This window comes from Tyto alba, unplaced genomic scaffold (assembly GCF_018691265.1).
Source record: "Tyto alba isolate M040663 unplaced genomic scaffold, T.alba_DEE_v4.0 Super-Scaffold_5, whole genome shotgun sequence".
In the NCBI taxonomy this organism is placed as follows: domain Eukaryota; kingdom Metazoa; phylum Chordata; class Aves; order Strigiformes; family Tytonidae; genus Tyto; species Tyto alba.
The window spans coordinates 2,954,337-2,974,286 of NW_024881326.1; the positions used below are offsets into that span (position 1 = coordinate 2,954,337).

Sequence of the window (19,950 nt, forward strand, 5' to 3'; positions counted from 1 at the left end):
CAATCGAATTCTTAGCAGCCACATTGAATTTTTAGCAGAATTTGCCATCTTTGGCTGGTGGCCAAGAAGTAAAGATAGAACTTTCTAAATTTTGCTCTGTTATAGATTATTTTCAAATAGGGAAAGCATCCACAGTTGTCTTGCTCAATGCTGCTGCACAAAGAAGGTTCCTGTTGCAGTGCACGTGCCCTGGCCAGCTGGGTGGGAGCAGCGCTGCCTCCAGAAATTCTACACACACAGTACTTCAGTTTCGCCTCTTCAAACTTCTGTGGTCCAATCGGCATCGCCCGCTCTTTTCAAGAAAGGAAAGCTCTGGCCAAAAGTCAAACTCAATTTCTCACTGTGTTTGCAGAGCAGCAGGGCTTAAGTCAAAAGCCAACTCTGGCCCCATGGCTTAGAGCCCTTTCAGAACACTCAAACCAGCGGCTGCATCGATCAGATTAAACATAAAACCAAAGAAAGTATTTGGCTGCAGATTTAAAGCCCCTGGCACCAAGTACAGAGTGACCAACACTTAAACTGGCTAGTATCTTACCTTACTGCAACTTTGGGAAGATCTATATATAAAGACAATACAGTTCATTATTATTTTTAAAATATATCCATATTCTAAGGAGTGCAGGATTACAGAATGTCCTCCCACGTGGAGTGCTTCGCCCCTCTCGGCTGAGCGGGAAGCCGGGGCCGGGGCTGCCCCCCACCCCCTCTGGCAAGGGACAGCGGTCAGCAGATCTTGGTTCTGACACAGATGAAGACCCTTCCCCACTCCCAGCCGTAATTTCCATTAACAAAAGTCATGTGAGGCTTCCAGAGAGAGAGGGTTTTGCCTGAGCAGAGGCTAAGTCATAGGAAATAACCATTCACATGTATAATAAATTAGCCAAAAATGGTTTTAATGCAGTCCTTGCCTGCAGTACAGTATAAACCATAATAGAAAATGACAAAGCAGAACGTACAGGATATTCAGCTGTAGAAACCATACAAACACTTGGAAAACGCTCGTGAAACGTACACAAAGCATTCATAATAAAGTCAGAATGTCTGTTGGACAGTAAAAACGAGTATCCAAAGCTTTTGTAAAAACCCATTTGGTATCAAAAGTCTCAACGCCGGCAGCAGCATTAAACTCCTGAACCCAACTAAACATCCCAGATGTTTTCAGCAGACCGGTTGTGACATCCACTGGAAAACAATTTACTACCACTTTAGTAAGGGGTAAGGAATCGGTACTGAACCAGACAGCTCCGAGCGGCGCCTCCTCGGCCGAGCGGATCAGCTCAGCGTACGCAAGTTACTCGCAGATGCCAACACCAGCCCGTGCTGGTTGTCTCTAACGGGGCGCTGCGGTGACACTCACGTGCGGGTGGCCCGGCCCGCAGCAGCTCCTGGGAGGGATGGAAGGGCGCTGCACCGCGGCCGCTCCCCGCGCGGGGGCCTGACCCAGCTCTTGCAGCCGGCGCTTTCCTCCACCCCAGCTTTCCTGCCAAAACACCAGGGAGCGGAACCCGCTCACTCTACCTTCAAGCGAGGTGAAAACCAAGCTCTGATGCTGAATTCTAACATACAGATAGGTCTGCCATGATCTGAGCCTGAGATTTAATTAAGTTTTATCTTTGAGGGACCCGTTTTCACGACAAACATAAACGGGTCAGTTTCAGGTGGAAAACCAGCTAGACAGATAGAATAATTTAGAAAATAACAGAACCTTTCTTGTGTTCTAAGTCACTAGCAAAAGGAAGGCTGAGTTCCCTTCTCCAACACTGCAATTAGGAATTCCTCTGGAAGAGCTCCTGCCCTCTCCAGCAGGAGCCACACCTCAGCGGGGTTACTGCCGAACGCCCACGCGTGGAGTTAGTTCTGAACAGCACAACAGGTTCCACCTACCTCCTCCCACAAGCTCCTGGTCAGAAACCTGCAGCTCCTCCTCAGGGGAGGCCCCTCCGTCCGCACCGGCCCAGGCGGTTCGTTACATCAGCCCATACCCCAGATGCTGATATGTGGAATTTCTCTTCCCCACATATCCGAGAGGCCCCCGGATCCTCCAGAAAAAGGCAGGGGAAAAAAAATTAAAAAATACACCAACGTTTTGAAAAATCCACTGGATTTTCATTTCTCTTATAAAAGTAAGTGCTGATCTGAGACCTTCTCAGTTCAGAAAGAGAGAGGACAAGTTTGTTTGTTTCCAGGCTTCCTGTGGGATTTAGCCCAAGGTTTAGCTCAAGAAAAATTCAAGTCTAAAAAGTACTGAAAGAGCAGGAATGCCTCCAGGTGAAACACCTGCATGCCATACGAGCTCTCCGATAGCAGCATTTGATGCAAGCAGGCATTTCTTTTTGAGCACAATTGGAATAAAGAAGCAAAGATGATCCCTTTGTCCTTTTCGTTGGGTTTTTTTTGGTTGGGGCTGTGGGGATTTTTTCCTCCACATAACTCTTCTACTTTTTTTTTTTTTTTTTTTTTTTTAAACAGTGGCTGTTGCCCACTAATGTGTTACAAATGCTACTGTAAATCTTAAAACCTCATACAGAAAAAAAATATTGCAAGCAGCATGAAAGCATAACCAACTTACAGGCTCATACTTGAAATGTAAACTTACATTTTATTTCACAAGGTTTAAATTCCAAACTGAAGCTGGAAAATGAGGAAATCAGCTTTTTAGGGAAGAGAGAAAAGCAAGGCAGGGGGTTAGATCCCACTGCTCTGGGCAAAGCAAGCTGAGCCTGAATGATGAGACTCCCAAACCAATACCTGACAAACATTAAGATTAGTTACAAATAAAATACGTGGCACAACTGCTTAAAATGACACCTACTCACCTGCATAGTATCCAAAAAACTGGCACAAACAGCTGAAAGCTGGTAATATTTTAACTATATATTAAGAAGGAAGAGGAAAGACTTGGAAAGGGAGACGGAAAAAGGACAAGAAGAATAAAACTGTGAAACAGTGGGTATGATCTCCACGTTAATTACCAGGAAAGGACATAAAGCATCACGCAGGAAGAGCAGAGGGTAACGCCACAGCTGCGCAGCGCCTGGTGCTGCCAAGCAGTTTGACAGACCATTACTTTTAATGAGAAAAGCCACTCTACCATGCAAATGCTTTACCTGATGGGTTCAGGACGAGTTTATTTTTGAAAGTGTTCCGTAAGAAAACAGAAGCTGACAGAATCGGAAAAATATCAAGAACACCAAGGTATTTTCAAGTACTGTGGATCAATTTCTAAAATCTGTACCACCGGAGTCACTGAAATGAAAACGTGACCCTCTGAGTTAAGTAATTCTGGCTTAATAAACGAGGTGAGCCCTGCCTCCTTCACCTGCTAATTCACCGCCTCCACCAGTGAGCCAGCTCTGCCAACAGAAATCTGTTCTGCTGGCGTAATGACTATGCCGGAGGCAGCCTGTCCCTGAATCTTAGCACATCCTTCTTTATGTTGAACTAAGGGGAAGAAAAGGTAATTTTTTTTTTTTCCCCCTGACACTTCACATTCATATTACATTACAGCCTTTATGCATCAGGTTTGGTAACTAAGTTGTGCTTTCAGCTCACACCAGCATACAGAACTAAAAAACTGCAGCTAGCCTAGATTTTGCCGAATCACATTTCTGGTTTGTTCCGGGAAGTAAAACACTCTCTGCTAGAGTGCTATTGGGGAGCTTCCCAGTTCTTGTCACGGACAGCGCACGACACGCGCTAGGTACAGCCTACGAAAACTGGACAGTACTGCTTCCTGTTCAGAGGAATATAATCTTATTCTACTCTAAAAATTCAGCAAGAGACAAAACAAAATTGCAGTGCAGTGAGGCTCAAAGAGCTCCCAACTCCTTGGACAGGACTCACTGGCCAAGGAAAGGGCTTACCCCAACACTATCCATAGAAACATCAATATGATGTTTTCTCTATTTTTTTTTTTTTTTTTTTCAGGAGTACAGTGTATCTGAATGTAAATGGGAGAGAAGGGGGAGAGGGGAGGAGGTGGCTGTTAGTGGTCAGTTATTCTGGAGCATTAACCTGGGGGTGCAGGGGTGAGACCGAGCGGCAGGCAGCACCGTGAAACCCAGCGAGAGCCGTTCCTTCGCCCAGCGACAGCCACTTGGGAAAGCTGCTTGTAGCAGAGAAAGCCCTCACTCACATGAAAGACGTGGAGCGCATTTGTAAAATGCTGAAACACAACAACACACGGGCCAAAGGCAAAGCAGAACGTGCTGTACCCGGGTTAAACCCTCACTTCTGTGCCCTGGCTGAAGCCAACAAAACCACGGCTGTGCCCAACACCCCTGGTGAGCCTCTGTCGCTCAGGCCGTAATTATCACCACCCGGCTGACGACTGTTGGTAGAATTACAGACGGGATCTGGTGGTCCTATTCCAGCTTCCACGGTCCCACTGAAACAGCCCCGAGAGCAGCCGTGCCCGTGAGGAGCGCGCTCCGGCCCGCAGCCACATCCACCGCCCCCGGCCACGCAAAGCCGAGCCAACAAAATCACTCTGCTCGGAATACGGGAGCTTCTCCACCGCCGGCTCCACCAGGAGTAGGATTGCTGCTAAGGACAAAAGCTGTTTCTACCCTGAGTAGAAAACCATTTCTTTTCTGCTTGATTCTGCAGCGCACATCTGACGCTAAGCCAGAGAAAACGGCCCCTGGGATGGGGCTGAGACACCCGCTGTGCTGCTTCCCCACTGCCCGGGGCTGCGGCTCCCCAGCTGAATGAGCACTACGGTCACACCACTTCAGTCAGCATCCCAACTGAGATTCAACCCTTAGGGGTTTACCCAGTTTTTTGGGTGTAACTGGATTTACAGCACCTAACTCGACAGAGACTGGCAGTAAACGTCATGGGAGGAATCCTTTGGGCCCAGCCTGCAGACTGCACCAGGGAAAGTGGAAATGGGTTTTACCCCTTAAAGAGCTGTTTGCGTGTTAGGAAAACTATCACACCCTGGGCTGAACACTTCCCCTCTTCTGCTGCCTGCAGCAGTGACTACAGTCAGCCTGGGCAATTGCTGCGTTCCAGTGCATTTACCCAGCATATCCAACGGAACTTTACACATTCTGCATTTATCACATTCTTTGTACGCAACTTTCTTTCAGAAGCTAAAGGGGAAAAAAAAAAAAGTCAATTTCAAAAGTAAATAGCAGCCCAGCTTTAAAACCACAGGTAGCAGGGGGCACAATCAAAATTACTGCGCTTATGCTGCCCAGATCTCTAGTTAACAGTCTTTTTAAAGGCCAAAAATACTGATTGGAAAAACTGTATTCTCCTTGGTAGGCCATCTGCAATTATGTTTGCGGCATCAGCTGCAATAATGCACCGAGCAAAAATATCTCGGCATCAGTACTTTGAGAAACATTAAGTTTCCCCCCAGGGATCTGGCTGTTCATTTACGTGGTGCCTTGAAGATCACAGAGGCGTAATGTCTCCACCAACCGCCAGCCTGACGCTGTATTCCTGGACACCCACCTCCCACTGCAGCTTTCTGCACCCCGCTCGAGCCCCGGGATGCAGAGGAACCTGCCCGACTATTCCGTGGCACTGGAATGCAGCACAAACAGGACAAAAGCCCGGCGTAGCATAAGGATCTCTCTGCTAAGGAAGCTGGAGAGAACAAAATGGAGCTTGTTCTCTCACTCAGACGGACAGTTTCTCCACATTTCGTTCTGCTGCATTTTTACACAACTTTTGTATTTGTTTCACGTTTCATCCTGAAGCTTTCAAACATCTGATGTGTGAACATTGATCTGAAGTGCTTCTGACACTCTCAAACTATGTATTGCTTCTACCTGGACAAGAGTTAGTTACAACCGCGTGAGGCTGAGCCGCGTTCAAGGAAAGGGAAAAATCAACCATGAGTTAACAGAAAAGTTACTGAGCAAGAGTAAGTTACTCGGAAACCTTCAAGGCTGTTTCTAAGTCTGAGCTGGATTGCGGCATTATCATAAAGACATCTGTTTTAATACTAATTAGAAGACAAAACCTGATTTTATATGCTACCTAATGAGCAGTGCTGCAGCTAGCCAGCAGGCAGGGATACTGCCTGCAGACCCTGTAGCTCTTCTGCTGCTGCCACTTGGCAGAGAAATGACACCGAGAGAATGACACGGCTGTAAACAGAACCAAATCCAGAGCGGAGACAAGAACCTGCTCAGAAAGCCCCTGTAAACCCACACGGCTGCCGACACAGCTCTGATACTTTGATCTTAGAAATCCTCTTCAACTGACTGACACAGAAAGTCACCAAATCTTCTTCCTGTTTACACGAGGAAGTTCGAGTTTTAAAAGGCACGAATAGCACCTCTGTTGGTACTAAATTCCTATACAATTCCTCTTGTGTTTAGCTGCCATCTTCCTCTCAAGATCCCCCTCCAGAACACATCTGGCCAGAAACGAGGAGATTAATTCTGCTGCCACCCTTCATCAAGCACAGCTTAAGGTCCACCACGAGATTTACACCAGAAACGCAGGTTTGGATCAACAGGGAAAATAGTTTCATCACTCAGCAGCCGTTTGATGCCGGAACCACCCGACAGACGTGCTCAGAGTGGCTGGAGCAGGAACATTCAGCGTGTTCAGTACCGCTCTGAGGAGAGAGTAACCTACACTAAGCCCAGGAGAGCCCACCCCGACTCCTGACCACTAAATTTCAGCAACAAGACATCCCAGAGAGGTCACTGCCTGCCCCACACCCAGCTACAGAGGCTGATGGATAAAATACCTGCCCGCAGGGCAGGGGGTATACCAGGTAGTTAAACGTCTACTCTTATGGACAGAAAATCTCTGCAAGACTCTTCTCTTTCACGAGCACATGGCCACTGGTAGCTGTGGCAGAATAAGCAGAGGAAAAAAGGATTTAGTATGTAAGCGAGGCCTTTGTCACCAAAGAGATACTTATCAGGTAATTTCTCAGGACATGCGCAACTGCTTCTGTGGTCACTGTCAGCACAAATGGGCTGATAAACAAACACAAAACCAGGATAGAAAATGGTAACAAATGATCTTAAAGGCAGTGTACTAATACTTTAAGCATGCACCTAATTAAAACATGAGTGATGGAGTTGCCAGCTCTGAATCATGCAGATAAAAAAAGACTCAGGTCTAGAAAAATACGTATAATCCTGCCAGCAAATTCTCAGTTCCATTCCACAGAATGAAAACAGCGATACATTCCTTTGACTGCAAATGGAGCAAAACGAAGAAAAAATCTGATCACCTCTTAGTGCTGAAAAAACCTTTAAATGACCAGTCAATACATTTACGTAGGCAGAAGTCTGAAACAATTCAGTACAACAATTGTCTCTTGACCATTACTGGACTAAACCCACCTTTGTGGAGTGTAAACTCCCAACACTGCTGTTGGAGCTAAACTTTCAGTGCACGTTTCCAACTCATGTGTTTCGAATTTACATCTTCCCTTCTGACTCCATAAACACACAAATTTCCATCAAACACTGATCCAGGAATGAGTTCATATTGTAGCCCTAGGAATTAATGCAAATTGTACTGTCTACAGTTCCCTTTTGCATTTTAGGTGCCTGCAAGGAGGATTGGGCTTTTAAAGGGCACTCAAACTCTAAGACAATTACACCTTCCTAGAACATTTTTAAAAAAAAATGTATGGCCACAATATTCTTGAATCTTGACACTGGCAATGTGAATATTGTATTTTCATACACAGCTGCACATGTATATATGCATGTTCAGCATTTTTCCTCTCAACACACATCCAACTATCAGTTTAGTGCCAAATTTAAGTAGGTCTGTCTCTCAGTGAGTTCCACTGACTCAGACAGATCTTTAAACACATTAGAGAATGCCACTTGTCAGAGAAGGTTGGAGAATCAGTCTCAAAATAAATACCATCCCCAAGAATATTATGGCTTGGAGGAATTTCAAGAACTTGAGTCCCTGATGTTTGCAAAATGAAAAGGCCTTTGGAAATGCACTCGCATCAATATTTTTACCTATTTTGAATAAAAAATATATATTATTTATAAAATAAAGAGAGCAGGCCAAAGAAGATTGGCCAGAATCACTCTATAAAACTGTTCTTTTCACTCCGTAACTTAAACTTATAAAGCCTTGAAACATCTGGATAGCAGGATTTCTGGAGAAGCACTCTAGAATGCAGGTTCCAATCAGACGATACTTCATGATGTTTTCTCATCTTGAAGATCCACTTGTTTTCTGCCCCTCAAAACTGAAGCCCATGCCAAGAGAAGGGATGTTGACTCCTGAGAGGGATGCTGAAATTTAAATAAAGAAAAATGTGCAACTGTAAGCACTGATCTGATGAGCAATAGATGGCTGCGTCTAATCTCGACTTCGAGCGTCATTTTAAAGCCACGGAGAACGACAGGGAAAATGCTGGTTTTTCACTCCCTCAGTAGAACAGCAGCACGCAGTCCTCACTGACTATCGACAGAAAAAAAATACTTTGTTGTTGTTTTTTTTTTTTTTTTTTTTTTCCTTAGTGGAAGAAAACAGAATCACATCTACAATATGCAAGAAGCCCATTTAAAAAAAAGCTCATTTATAAAAAGCTCATTTTTAAAAATTATAGTGCAGGACTAGGCAGTGGGTTACAGTGCTCTGCAGTTACTCAACACCCACAGAGATTAGAGGGGCACATTCTGACTGTTCCACCTCCTGCAAGTGGGACAGCAGAGGATGCTCCTTCAGTCTTGCTCAGTTACACCCCACTGTGAAAACGTTCCACGGGGGCTGACGAGGACACAGCCTGCAGCTCACTGCAACAGTCCGTGTGCAGGACAGCGCCCCGCTGTTGAGGACGGCAGCACAGATTACAGAGCAGGGAACATCCTGGCAGGAGCCTCTTCCCCAAACTGCATCATCTGTTGTTGCGCCCAAGTTTCTCCAGGGTGAAAAAAAAAACCTAGCTAAGAGAGTAGCAGCTGATGTGGGCATTACAAGTTACTTCCATTTATTCCTAACTGCAACTTGGCTGTTCTCAACTTCAGTTTCTTTTAAGACTGTATCTGTGCCTTCCCACACCTCGCATGAGTCACCGAACAGATTTCCAATCCTGTACTTGTACAAACCAACGCAAGAGTCGCTCCTGCCGCCTTTACCGGGGGAGCTGCAGGGTTTGCATCCTCCCCTACACCCAGTGCCGTCGGCTCCCGCGCTACCTGCGTCACCAGCCAGCCCAGGGCTACTGGAGAGCCACTGTTTTCTTTTAGGTTCTCCTAAATAATATATTGCTGCCTAGGATGGAGGAACACTGGTGAAATACTACCGAGGCACCAACGCGGGGCTCTGGCGAGGGCTCGGAGGCGCAGGCGGCACCGGAGCGGGCTCTGCCCCTCTCAAGGGCAAATCCTGCCCGGCCTCACCTACCGAATCCCCCGCAAGAGAGGCTGTTTTGAAGGTGATGAAGGAAGAAATACTGACCTTTTTGAACAAGCTTTGTACCGCTGCATTGTGAAACTGCTATGTCTCCCTTTCTATGGCAAGGGATGAAGCTTCACCAGAATCTATACAATGAAAAACAAAGCAGTTAGAAGTAAGTAAAGCTGGTTCTCCTCGCCGAGAATGTATTTTTCACTAAGTAAGGGAGTGTGTTTTTAAGAATCGTTCCAAATAAAAATAGACAACCACTTGCCAGAGATAACTGAATAGCATTTTTTAAACTGAGATTACTCCATTATTGGCTTTATCTATTTCATAACAGCGTCACAAGCTTTAAAGCCATAAAGATCTTTTGGTTTTAATGGAATATCTCAGGCCTTTCCCGTTAGAAAATTAAACTGGTTGACTTCTGTTGTGTAAGATGGAATCTGAAAACACTAAGCTTAAATTGCTTCATTTGCTGATGCCTTACACAAAAAAAAAAAAAAAAAAAAAAAAAAAAAAAAGCAGTGGTGAGAAAACAAGGAAGAGTACAACACTGCCTACGTTGTGCCACATTTGTGCCTACAACACAGTCTTCTAAAACCCAACTGCCAGGTGGGTGCGAGGGCACCAAAGCTTAATGACCCAGGAAACCGTGTTCTCTGAGTACTGTTGGATTAATACAGCCATGGTAGAAATACATGGTTATATATTTCACACACTCATGGTAAGATTATTCCTAAGCATTTTCACTTGCAAAATAAAAAGGTCATTTTTCCCATGAAGACACACAGTTTCAGCCCAAATCTTGGAAAACTGAAAGCTGTGGAGGTCAGACTTAAGCCATATATAAGCAGCACAGAAATTTCTACTTTAAACCTACGCAGGGAGGTTGAGGCAGTTGGGCTTGTTCCATCTGATGAAGGGGAAGCTCGAGGTCAGTCTAACAGCAGCCTGCAACTATGTGGGGACTGTTTAAAATGACAACTGGCCTGAAGGCAGCTCATACCTCATGTTCAGTGGGAACAGCATCCTGCTGATCGTAGGCAACAACATTTTGCTCTACTGTAGATCTGTATTGTTACAGCAACTAATAACCCAGAAACTCAAAGCAATTTCTATGCATAAATTTATCTTCATAACCCACCTGAGAGACAGGAAGGTTACCATGCTGTGTTTCCTCCCTGCAAAACACGGTTAAGTGAAATGCACTGTCCTATAAAAAAAATTCAAAAATCTGCAGCAGCTACAGAAGTAAGATCCAGTTCCCAAATTCATACTTCCAGAGTTGCTCCCATGCCTGTCACAAACAGGATTTCAAAACTGTGTTGCTCTGTAGACATCTTACACTGATCTTGTGCTGTTCAGTTTTAAGATCCAGAACTCGTTGTAAGACATGATGGTCAAAATGCAAGAATGGCATCAAGCAGTGTCAAATATCAATTTGTCACAGAACTTTCTTTAATTTTCTCCAAATGAATTTTCTCTGTGCAGGTAAATAAAGACAAACAAAAAGCAAACACTTCCCCCTCACCACTCAATGTTACATACACAACAAATAAATTTGCCTAGGCCTCTTATTTCCTTATTATGTATAAAAAGAATCAGTCCTATTTCCATTATCAGGTTATTTTTGTAATTATTAGCATAGACATCTATTTTACCATGCAAAATCTAATACATTTATTCAGATGGAACGTTCCACCGAGCAGCCCTTTACTCTGCCTACCTTTAGGAAAGCACACAATCCAAATGTCAAAGGGAACTGATAAAAGGATATATAGGACCTGCTGGCTCAGGGACATTAGTCCCACTGAAATTTCTCTATCAGCTTTTTATGGAATATCTTTTTTCATCTAATGGATTCAGCAGCTGCAGGTCTGATCCACATACAAAACCATATTCGTTCTACTAAATATATTCACTAATTAATTTAGTTGAACTGATGCAGGTTCCTGCACAGGTACCCCATTGTTTCAAAACTGGTTAGACAGCACTCATCGATGTAGGGTTTAGCACTGCTTTAACTTAATCTTTTACTGTCAGACACGCTTTAACCATTTATATTGTTCCTAAAATCCAGAGATGCAAACCTAGTCTTTTGTCTCAGTTTACTGAATTGGCCAATACACCGTCGTACTGTCTGAGCAACCTCTGCTCACTTCCAACATCCAAACTGCTTTTTAAACATCTCCATGGATGGCAGTTCAATCCCTACAGTCACAACTGGTGACCTCTCTACTTAAGGGACTGCTATGCCAACTTAGCTGGTATCTCAGGACATGAAGCTTTTTTAATTAGACTCCTACTGACTTGAATTTAAATTCAAATCACGTGCCTCCAGATACCTGAAGCTTCATCACACCAAGAGATCTCAACTGCCACCTATTCCACAGGATATGCTGGTTTCTGCTGGAAAGATGTTACTTCGTACAGATGTCAAATTTTTAAAGGTGAGAACAGTTTGGGAAAGATTTGATTCATACTGAAGCCTTTCTTACAAGTTTAAATGAAACGCACGATTAAATTAATAAATCAACCTAAGAGATGAGATGTTGCTATAAATGTACAGGAATGGCTGTCCTGTCCTAGGCTCCACGAGGCAAAGTGTGCACTGCCACCCCCATGACCAGCATGTCAAATACATTCTAGATGAGTTCTTTGAAAAAACTGATAACCTTATAAGCTGCCAGCTTGTGATTCTGGGGTAGCTCACTGGCTAGACAGATTCAACAGATGCCTGTGAATAAGAGATGAGCATTAATAAATCTGAAAAAAATTCAAATTACGACTAATTTGGAAGCAAGCATTTTCAGTCTCTGGCTAAGAAATGAAACAAAAGGTTCCACACAAGATTTTTCTCCCTAGATGAAACAATAAAAGCCTTAGCAAGGCTAGGATTAAGAAAAAAAAGAAAATCCAACCAGGAACAGCCCATTTAAACGTCCGCATTACAGAAAAAAGGACAACCCTGGGGATAAGGTGACTGAGAAGATGGTCTGTACTCTCATGGGACCTGGATGGAGCTACCTCATCTCCTTGCTTTCAGCTGGGCTTGTCCTCTCCTCATGATTCTCCCCCAACATCCACATGTGAGCTGATTTTGCAATCGTGGGAGCTTAAAAATGCCCCACCTTATGCAGACACAGAATAATCAGGGTGGAAGCAAAGGACTGCAGTAATGCAGTTAGGCACAGTAACAGTACACAAAGAAACATTTCATCAAGCTCATTTTTTCATCATTTCTGTGGTGTTTCTCTCTCTTCTGCATGAGCCTGGAGCGAGGGACTCGACTGATGAGGCTGCTCCTCACCCCTGCTGCATCACACAGGCACACCAGCAATTACAGGTGAAACTCCCGGAGGTGAGAAACCCCACTAAATACAAAGGGCAGATATTATTCGGATCTTGGAGCAGCTGGCAGTGCCATCTCCTAAGATTGAAATATCTGAACTTTCACGTTTTCTCAACTGTTGCTTTGCCTAACGTCCCATTAATAGGAAAAAAATCCAAACCTGGTGCCTTTTCTTATAGAACTCCCCCTCCCTCAACAACTTTTATATTAACCTAATGATACACAGGTATTTGTTACCTGTGCTGGCAGAATGGTACAGCCTACAGCTTAGGGAAAACGCTCCATGAGATTGATTTATGCTGTATCACAAAACTACTTTCTCAAAAAACATTTTGTATGTTATACAGTTGGACTCGATGATCTTCAAGGGCTTTCCCAATCCAAACGATCCTGTGATTACTGAATCAATCGTGACCCTCCCTGCTGGTCCTGCAGAGCCAGGGCACTCGCAGAGTGCAAGACTCGGGCAGCCCTGCCCTGCCGTGGAGCTGGCCGAGGAATGCTCCGTGCAGCGCTCCGCTCCCGGCGCTGGATCGGCGGCAGGCGCTGCCGGCCCTGCGGCACCCGCCACAGGAGCATCCAGGGACCGGGAGGGGGGGCGACAGCTTCCTCCCCTCCCACCCACACACACTCCCCCCCGCCAGGCTCCACGCGGGATTTCTTCTTGCAAAATTCGGATGGTCAGACTGAGAGCTGAGAGTTTGTTAGAAAAATAAGGGGAAGCGGATTTCCCCCAACGCCTGCTCTAGGAGCTGGATTCCAGTTCCACATCACCGACCTGCAGACAGACGAAGGACACAGTCCCCTTATCTAGGGCGTTCTTTTATTTGTAGTTCCCACCTTTACCTCACAGCCACTGGAAAAAAATTAAAACTCCTCCAGTCATGGACTCAGACCCACATACTAACAGCTAGCCATCTACTCACAGCGTGTGTGCTGCCTGTTCTGTCATTTTTGTCTGTAACCTCCTAGAGGCTCAGTTTGGCTTTTACACCACAGTAAGAGATTCTAATTTTACCAATATTACAGTTCTACAGCTTCTTGGAATAAGATTACAAACTATTTTTTCACTGAGAAAGACTAGTAGAATAGAATATTTCAGTTGGAAGGGACCTACAAAGATCATCTAGTCCAACTGCCTGTAAATGTCATTTATTTTATAAGCCCTATAAATTGTGAGACTTCATATAAACTCCAGATTCAGATTCTGGGGTCTGATGTGGCCAAAAATCATCTCGCTGTCAAACGTTTTCATACTTAAGAATTAATTTTTTATTCAGAGAATTTATACTTTGGAAGAGCTGGAAGAAGTTCTGACTCATTCCTAGAGGAATTGTTTTAAGCATCAATAAACAACAAAGATTTTGTTATTTTTGAAGCCAGTTCGTGTTATCCTGTAACTGCCAAAATGTATAGAATGAAACAGGAAGAACAGGTAGTTTTCTAACACACAATTATGAACTAATTAAAGCAGTTATTCTGAAGAAAAGTTGGAATGAGCCTTTTAAATCCTATTGACAAAATCCTGGAGAGCACATTTTCCCAGCGGTACATGAGGGGTGCCTTGGAAGACACACAGACTGTTTATTCTACATTGGAATAATTTGAAGAAACAGCTGCAGGTAAGACCTAACCAGAGCCTGAACAGCAAATACTGTGCTGTTAGGATTCAAGAGCTCATTGCACAGTACATTGCACATATGTAAAAATGTTCACACAAGAAGTTTCTGTTACCCCTTTTAACCAAGACCATAGTCTTCCTCACAGCTTCCCAAACATACACTGTGCACGTGACTAAAATGTATACCCCAACAGGGATATATTATCATATATTTTATATATATATATATATATATAAAAAGGGAACCTGTGGATGGCATCCTGGCTCCACAGGAAAAATGTACGAGCCCTTAACTTACTGATGGGATTTCTGAACCCTCAAACATGGTAACTGGGGTCTCTGACATGAACCCTGATACACAGCGTACTCTCCAAAGACCAAAGCTTGGAGGCAAATACGCAAGGGAAAAAACAACATCTAGCTCAAACAGAAAAATGTAACAGTAAAGAATCATTAAACTAATTTTAGATCCATCTAATAAAAATCATCACAGAATGGATATACGTATAAAGTCTTTTTTCTAACAGGACATCCACAGCATAAAAGGTATGTTTACATTTCAGAAAGAATTGTTCTCAGCACATACATTCCTTCTGTGCAGATTAGCACATAGCTAGGCAAGTATCACAACCAAATGAACTTCTTTACTCTTGTAATAAAGCTGAACAAAGTAGAAAGTAGCTTCATAAATGTATGACTGCATTCAGGTGTTTTCATGCATGCCTTCACAAACTCTCAGAGGATACGTACACTTAAAAAAAAATAAATCTTCCTCTTCATTTTTACAGGCACAACTTTATGTCTCCAGTAACTGTGCTGCATGGAGCAACATTTACATATAAATACACTCAGTTTGTGGAAATTTCAGTTTCTCTCTGCGACTTGTAACAACCTCACAGTTCATTTCCTTGCAAGTTTACAGATACTTCTACTACTTAAAAAAAAAAAAAAAAGAGTTGACTCTAAAGTAGGGCTTACTTTTAGTCTATGTTCATTAGTCAAGTCTGAGCTGCCCAGTGACTGAGCCAACACAATTTTTTTATTTGATTAGCTCTTATAATTTGTCCATTAATCACTGTGGGTCAAGACACAACTAATTGCCTTTAGTGTTACCTTACCATGAGGCTCTTCATCTATTCCATCATCTTCCCACTGCTCTTCATTTGCTAGGAGAGGATTCTGAGCTTCAGACAAAGCTCTCATTGGGAAAAAATGTCCATCGCCCTGGCTGCATGGAAAAAGGCAGAGAAAGACACTGTAAAAAGTAGCAAGTGACTCTGAAGGATGACAATTTCTGCAAACAAAGTTTTCTGTTACCTGTATTTCCAATGTTTACTTTAAAATATCTTTTAAGTTTTGAAAAATACTGTGTTTATTTTTTGTGGCAGCTCAGATACCAAGTTTTCCTTGCAAGTAGTTTAGGTCCTCAATTCCTTCAAGCTCTCTGGAGAATAGAAGTTCAAACCTATAGCCTGGAATTAAGTAATTTTTAGCAGAACTTAAATGTGCCTAGCTTGATCAAGTCATCTGGATACTGAAAAAAAAAAAAAAAACATATAAAAAAACCCCCAGAAAAAATATTAACTTATGGACAACTAGAAGTGAGGGGGGAACTAAGGAAAACATTCATGTAGAAGAAGCAATTTATCCCACAGGTATGAAGTCTCTCAATTTATACCATAGATTCTTCAGGGCAGAAACTACACTTCTGTGTTTGAATGTCACCCAATACAAAATGGCCCAAATCTTAGTTAGATGTTACTGAAAAACAAACGAAAGACCCACTTTCCTGTGACCTAAACCTGGACACGAAATGGAAAATAATTAATTAAATAAATACACTCTGTGAAGATCGGAAGTTGCGAAAGCTTTTTTTGCTTTATTACTGCCCAAAGAGAAATGCATCAAACAGGAGTTTGAGAGGATGTTCAAATCCCTTTAATGTAAACTAACGAAGTTAAACAGCAGATGTTCTAGCTTGGTCTGCACCACGCTATTCCCTAACATCCAGCAGCAGAGACAGAGGAAGTGTAAACTACCTGCAGTGCCTTTTTCCTCTGATGATTTATCTTCACGCAAGGAAAATAAGCGGCGCGTTCTCCCTGCGATGCCTACAGGCAGCGGTAACGCGCCCCTGACCTGCGCCTCAGTGCTGCCTTTCTTTAACAGCAAGGCTTTCTGGGCTGAGCTTTGCCCTTTAACTACACGTAAGGGTGGAAAACAGCTGGCAGCGGGGATGCAACCGGGCCCCCGACTTATACACTGCTACTTGGAAAAAGTTGTGAACTGCTGTGTCAGGAAGTTATTTTAAATCATGTCCAATTACTAAAGGAAGTAAATTCCAGTGTACTTTACTACTGGTCTGCTAAGTGGCAAAACAACATTTTCCCCTACATTAAGAAACATAAGCTCCGCTCCAGGCAGAGGCGTCCGAGGGATGAAGGAAACAGCATCTCTGCGGTGAACACGCACCCAGACACGTGCCACAGGAGTCCAGGAAGAGTTCAAACACCCTGTGCAGCACATCTAGCCCTCAAAAACCTTTCCCTTCCAGACTTCTGGGGAACGGGATTTACAGAGATGATGCTTGCCGGTGCATTTACAGTGATGCACAGGAGTAGTTAGCCAAGCCACACAACAACAGGCGTAACACAAGAGGCTGTAGCAGACATTTGGAAGTCAATCCCTTCGGTTATTGTATCAGCTTTTAGCACTGACTTGATTATTACTTACCTAGAGGCAATAGGTAGTAACCAGAGCTTTTTTTCTTCTCCAAACACTTGCTGAAGGTTCTTTACAAAGCCAAGATTGAATCCATTTTTATCTGGGCCATTTTGAAACACTGGAGCTGAGAAAGCCTCTACACACAGATGCAATTTCAGTGAAAAAAATGAAAATCAATGCCAAACACTCTGAAACGGGATTGTGCATGTTGTAGCCATCTAAAGACAACATGATTTAACAGATTATGAACTAGCATTACAAAGATACGGTCTGAAAATAATAGTTTTTTCATTTTGCAAGCCTGTAAAGACTTTCAAACTGACAATAGGAATTTGGTCTTGCAACTGAACCATATGGAACAGTCAAACCGAACTACAAACGCTTTGTTTAATCTAGAGAGCACAGTTAGAAGACCTTTGCGTGAGACTTGTTGAAATTCAGTGGGTAGAAATTTCTAAGTAAAAAATCCACAGAATTAAGTAGGCTGGTCTTCAATGCATATTTGAGAAGTGGCACCGGACATTTAAATTGCCTCATTCATTAATGATATAATGAACAAGCAATAGGAACAAACATATGCAAATAGACCCTCTGTTACGGTGAGACATAAAATTAAGAGAGAGGAGGAGAACCCAGAGTGCACTAGAAACAATTTTATCTACCTTCTAAGCTGCTGCAGAGGTCTGATGTTTTAGGATACATGAACTTCAGTGCCCCATGAAACGGGTTTTAAAGTTAGCAACTACACAAAATCTATATATTTGCTCAAACTAGTGTGTGTTTTGTTATGAAACTTTATCCAAAAAGCTTTAAAAATGAAACAATATTTATCTGAGGAAAGACAAAGAAATCACTGGACAAAATCATACTGTTTCAGATTTTCATTTCATTGGTTTTGCAGTCATAACTTCTTTGCTATTGTCAGTGAAAATGGACAATTTTTCCCAAATTTACCAAGCTGTTTTAGGATGCACTCCAACATGTGATCGTAAAGAACCATTATCCCTGAAAAGCTGCACTCATTTCACAGCAAATGCAGTTATACATATGCAAAACATTTTTATAATTGGACTTTTATACTTTAAGGCTCTCGTTTCCCTAACAAAGCATTCGACACACCAGCTAATAAATGCAGCTCATCTGAAGTGACAAATTTCTGCAGCACTATGCCAAGATCTTAAATCTTCCTCCCCTCATAAACCAATAGGAACGTATAGAAGAACACAAACTAATTTTTTTTTCTTTCTTTCTTCTTACGGCACTTACCTAAAGTAGATCTGTTTCTACTAACGAGCCAACAATGGTAGCCAAACAGAAACATAAGGCTCACGAAGAACATGACCGCCACAAAGAGAAGGAATAGGACATGAAATTTGGAACGTCCATTAGTCAGTTCACCCTGGAAAGAAGAGCACGACAGAACAAGTGATAGGAACAAAGAAAAGCTGGAAATTCTTTCTTCCTAGAGAGAGGATATCCTCTAAAACTCCCATTTGGAGTTCTCCAACTTGTATACCCAGAACTCACCCCTAACTATAAAAAGCAAGAAGAGACAAAGAAATGACCTGCTTCTTTTCCCCTCCTGTAACCAAAGCAGGAGGAGCGGGGCTTTGCTACCAACCGGTATGTAACAGAGCCGGCAGGATCACAGCTCCCCTGGGGGCACAGGACACAGGCCCTGTGCCCACAGGGAAAGAAGCAGGCACAAGCTCCTGAAGCCCCATTTACGTTCTGCCGACTTTCCTGCGTGTACGTCCAAATTCTGCACCTCTTGCAGTAGAAGGCGTGCCAAGAAAACCTGGCCTCCGTAGCCACAGCGATCGGGCAGTGTTAGAGCTGAGCACAGCTGGTTTGGACAAGGTGAAAAGCCAAGCGGGGTTTTGCAAGCAGGAGAAACACTTCTGTCCTTCTGCAGGGGAAGAGCCAAGTGCCAGAGATCCTCACAAGCGTACATCTACACAGGGAGGCTGTGGGGACCTCGGAGTGAAAAATGACTCCTCAGGCTTTGCTCATGCAGCCACAGAGCTCAAGCCTGTGTGCCTGCCTGAGCATGAGAAAGAACTCCTGCGAGTGCCCCGTGAGCATCGCCAGAGGGATTGTATGGAAGTGATTCGCCACCAAAACAACAGAAATGTATTAAACTAGAGCACAGCCAAGTTAAGTTTCTGAAACACAGTCAGTGAGTGTCAGCAGCAGAGGGGACAGAAAAAAACTAGAGACAAAAGGCCAGTCTCTTACTGGAACTGTCAGTTGGCATTGCTTGCATATGAATGATAATTGAGAACTGGGTAAGAAGCGTACTTTATTTCAGTCAACTTTTAAATGGAGAAGGGAGTCGCGTGGGGATTAGAAAATGAACAAGGTTTGATATTGTTCAGTAAATACGTACAGATCAGTGCCAGGTTGATCAGTTGGTACCACACATTCTGAGATGCATACGTGCAAACACAAGACTGGGAAAAGGGAACAACTTTTTGCCAGAAGCTAACTCTACAGTTTGAAATTCCTGCAGTCTGTTTGCTTCTCGCTTTGTGCTTTTCAGACGGATAATGGGAGTTACACTCAAAAAAAGGGCACAGGAAATACCGTAGGGAAGAAATGCAGACCCTCCATTGACTGAAAGCAAAAGAGTAACAGGAGTGACTGAATCCCACCAGACTCATAGGATATGAAAAAGTAACCAGATTTGACAACTTACTGTCCAATACTTAATGAAATACTTGAAGACTGTTGCGGCAATATACAAGCAATACAACAAAGCATAGGCTAAGAACAGCAGGAAGAATTTGTAGTTAGAAAATCCAATGCAGTTATTCACCCTGGAGAACAAAAGCAAAGTTGGAATCAGGATATGTACAGCACACCGGGGTAACACAATGAATTCTGCAAGTTTTCGGGT

The 19,950-nt window shown here is 43.4% G+C and overlaps 1 protein-coding gene across 4 annotated transcripts in view; it reads right to left on the reverse strand.

The window, feature by feature from the left end:
• Positions 1-836: 836 nt before the first annotated feature.
• ZDHHC15 (zinc finger DHHC-type palmitoyltransferase 15) overlaps positions 837-19,950 on the reverse strand; it is a 29,255-nt gene continuing 10,141 nt past the window's right edge. The window contains exons 7-12 of one of the 4 annotated variants that reach the window (XR_006166920.1): positions 19,750-19,870; positions 18,318-18,450; positions 17,061-17,187; positions 15,441-15,555; positions 9,412-9,494; positions 837-8,243 (exon numbers count right to left, since the gene is read on the reverse strand). Coding sequence is in view for 2 of the 4 variants with exons in the window: in XM_042807055.1 (XP_042662989.1) it covers positions 9,451-9,494; positions 15,446-15,555; positions 17,061-17,187; positions 18,318-18,450; positions 19,750-19,870 (535 nt within the window). In the remaining 2 variants the exon portion in view is untranslated. Of the gene's footprint in view, positions 8,244-9,411; positions 15,800-17,060; positions 17,188-18,317; positions 18,451-19,749; positions 19,871-19,950 lie in introns of those variants that run through there. The other 3 variants (XM_042807055.1, XR_006166919.1, XM_042807056.1) reach the window with 3 other exon arrangements.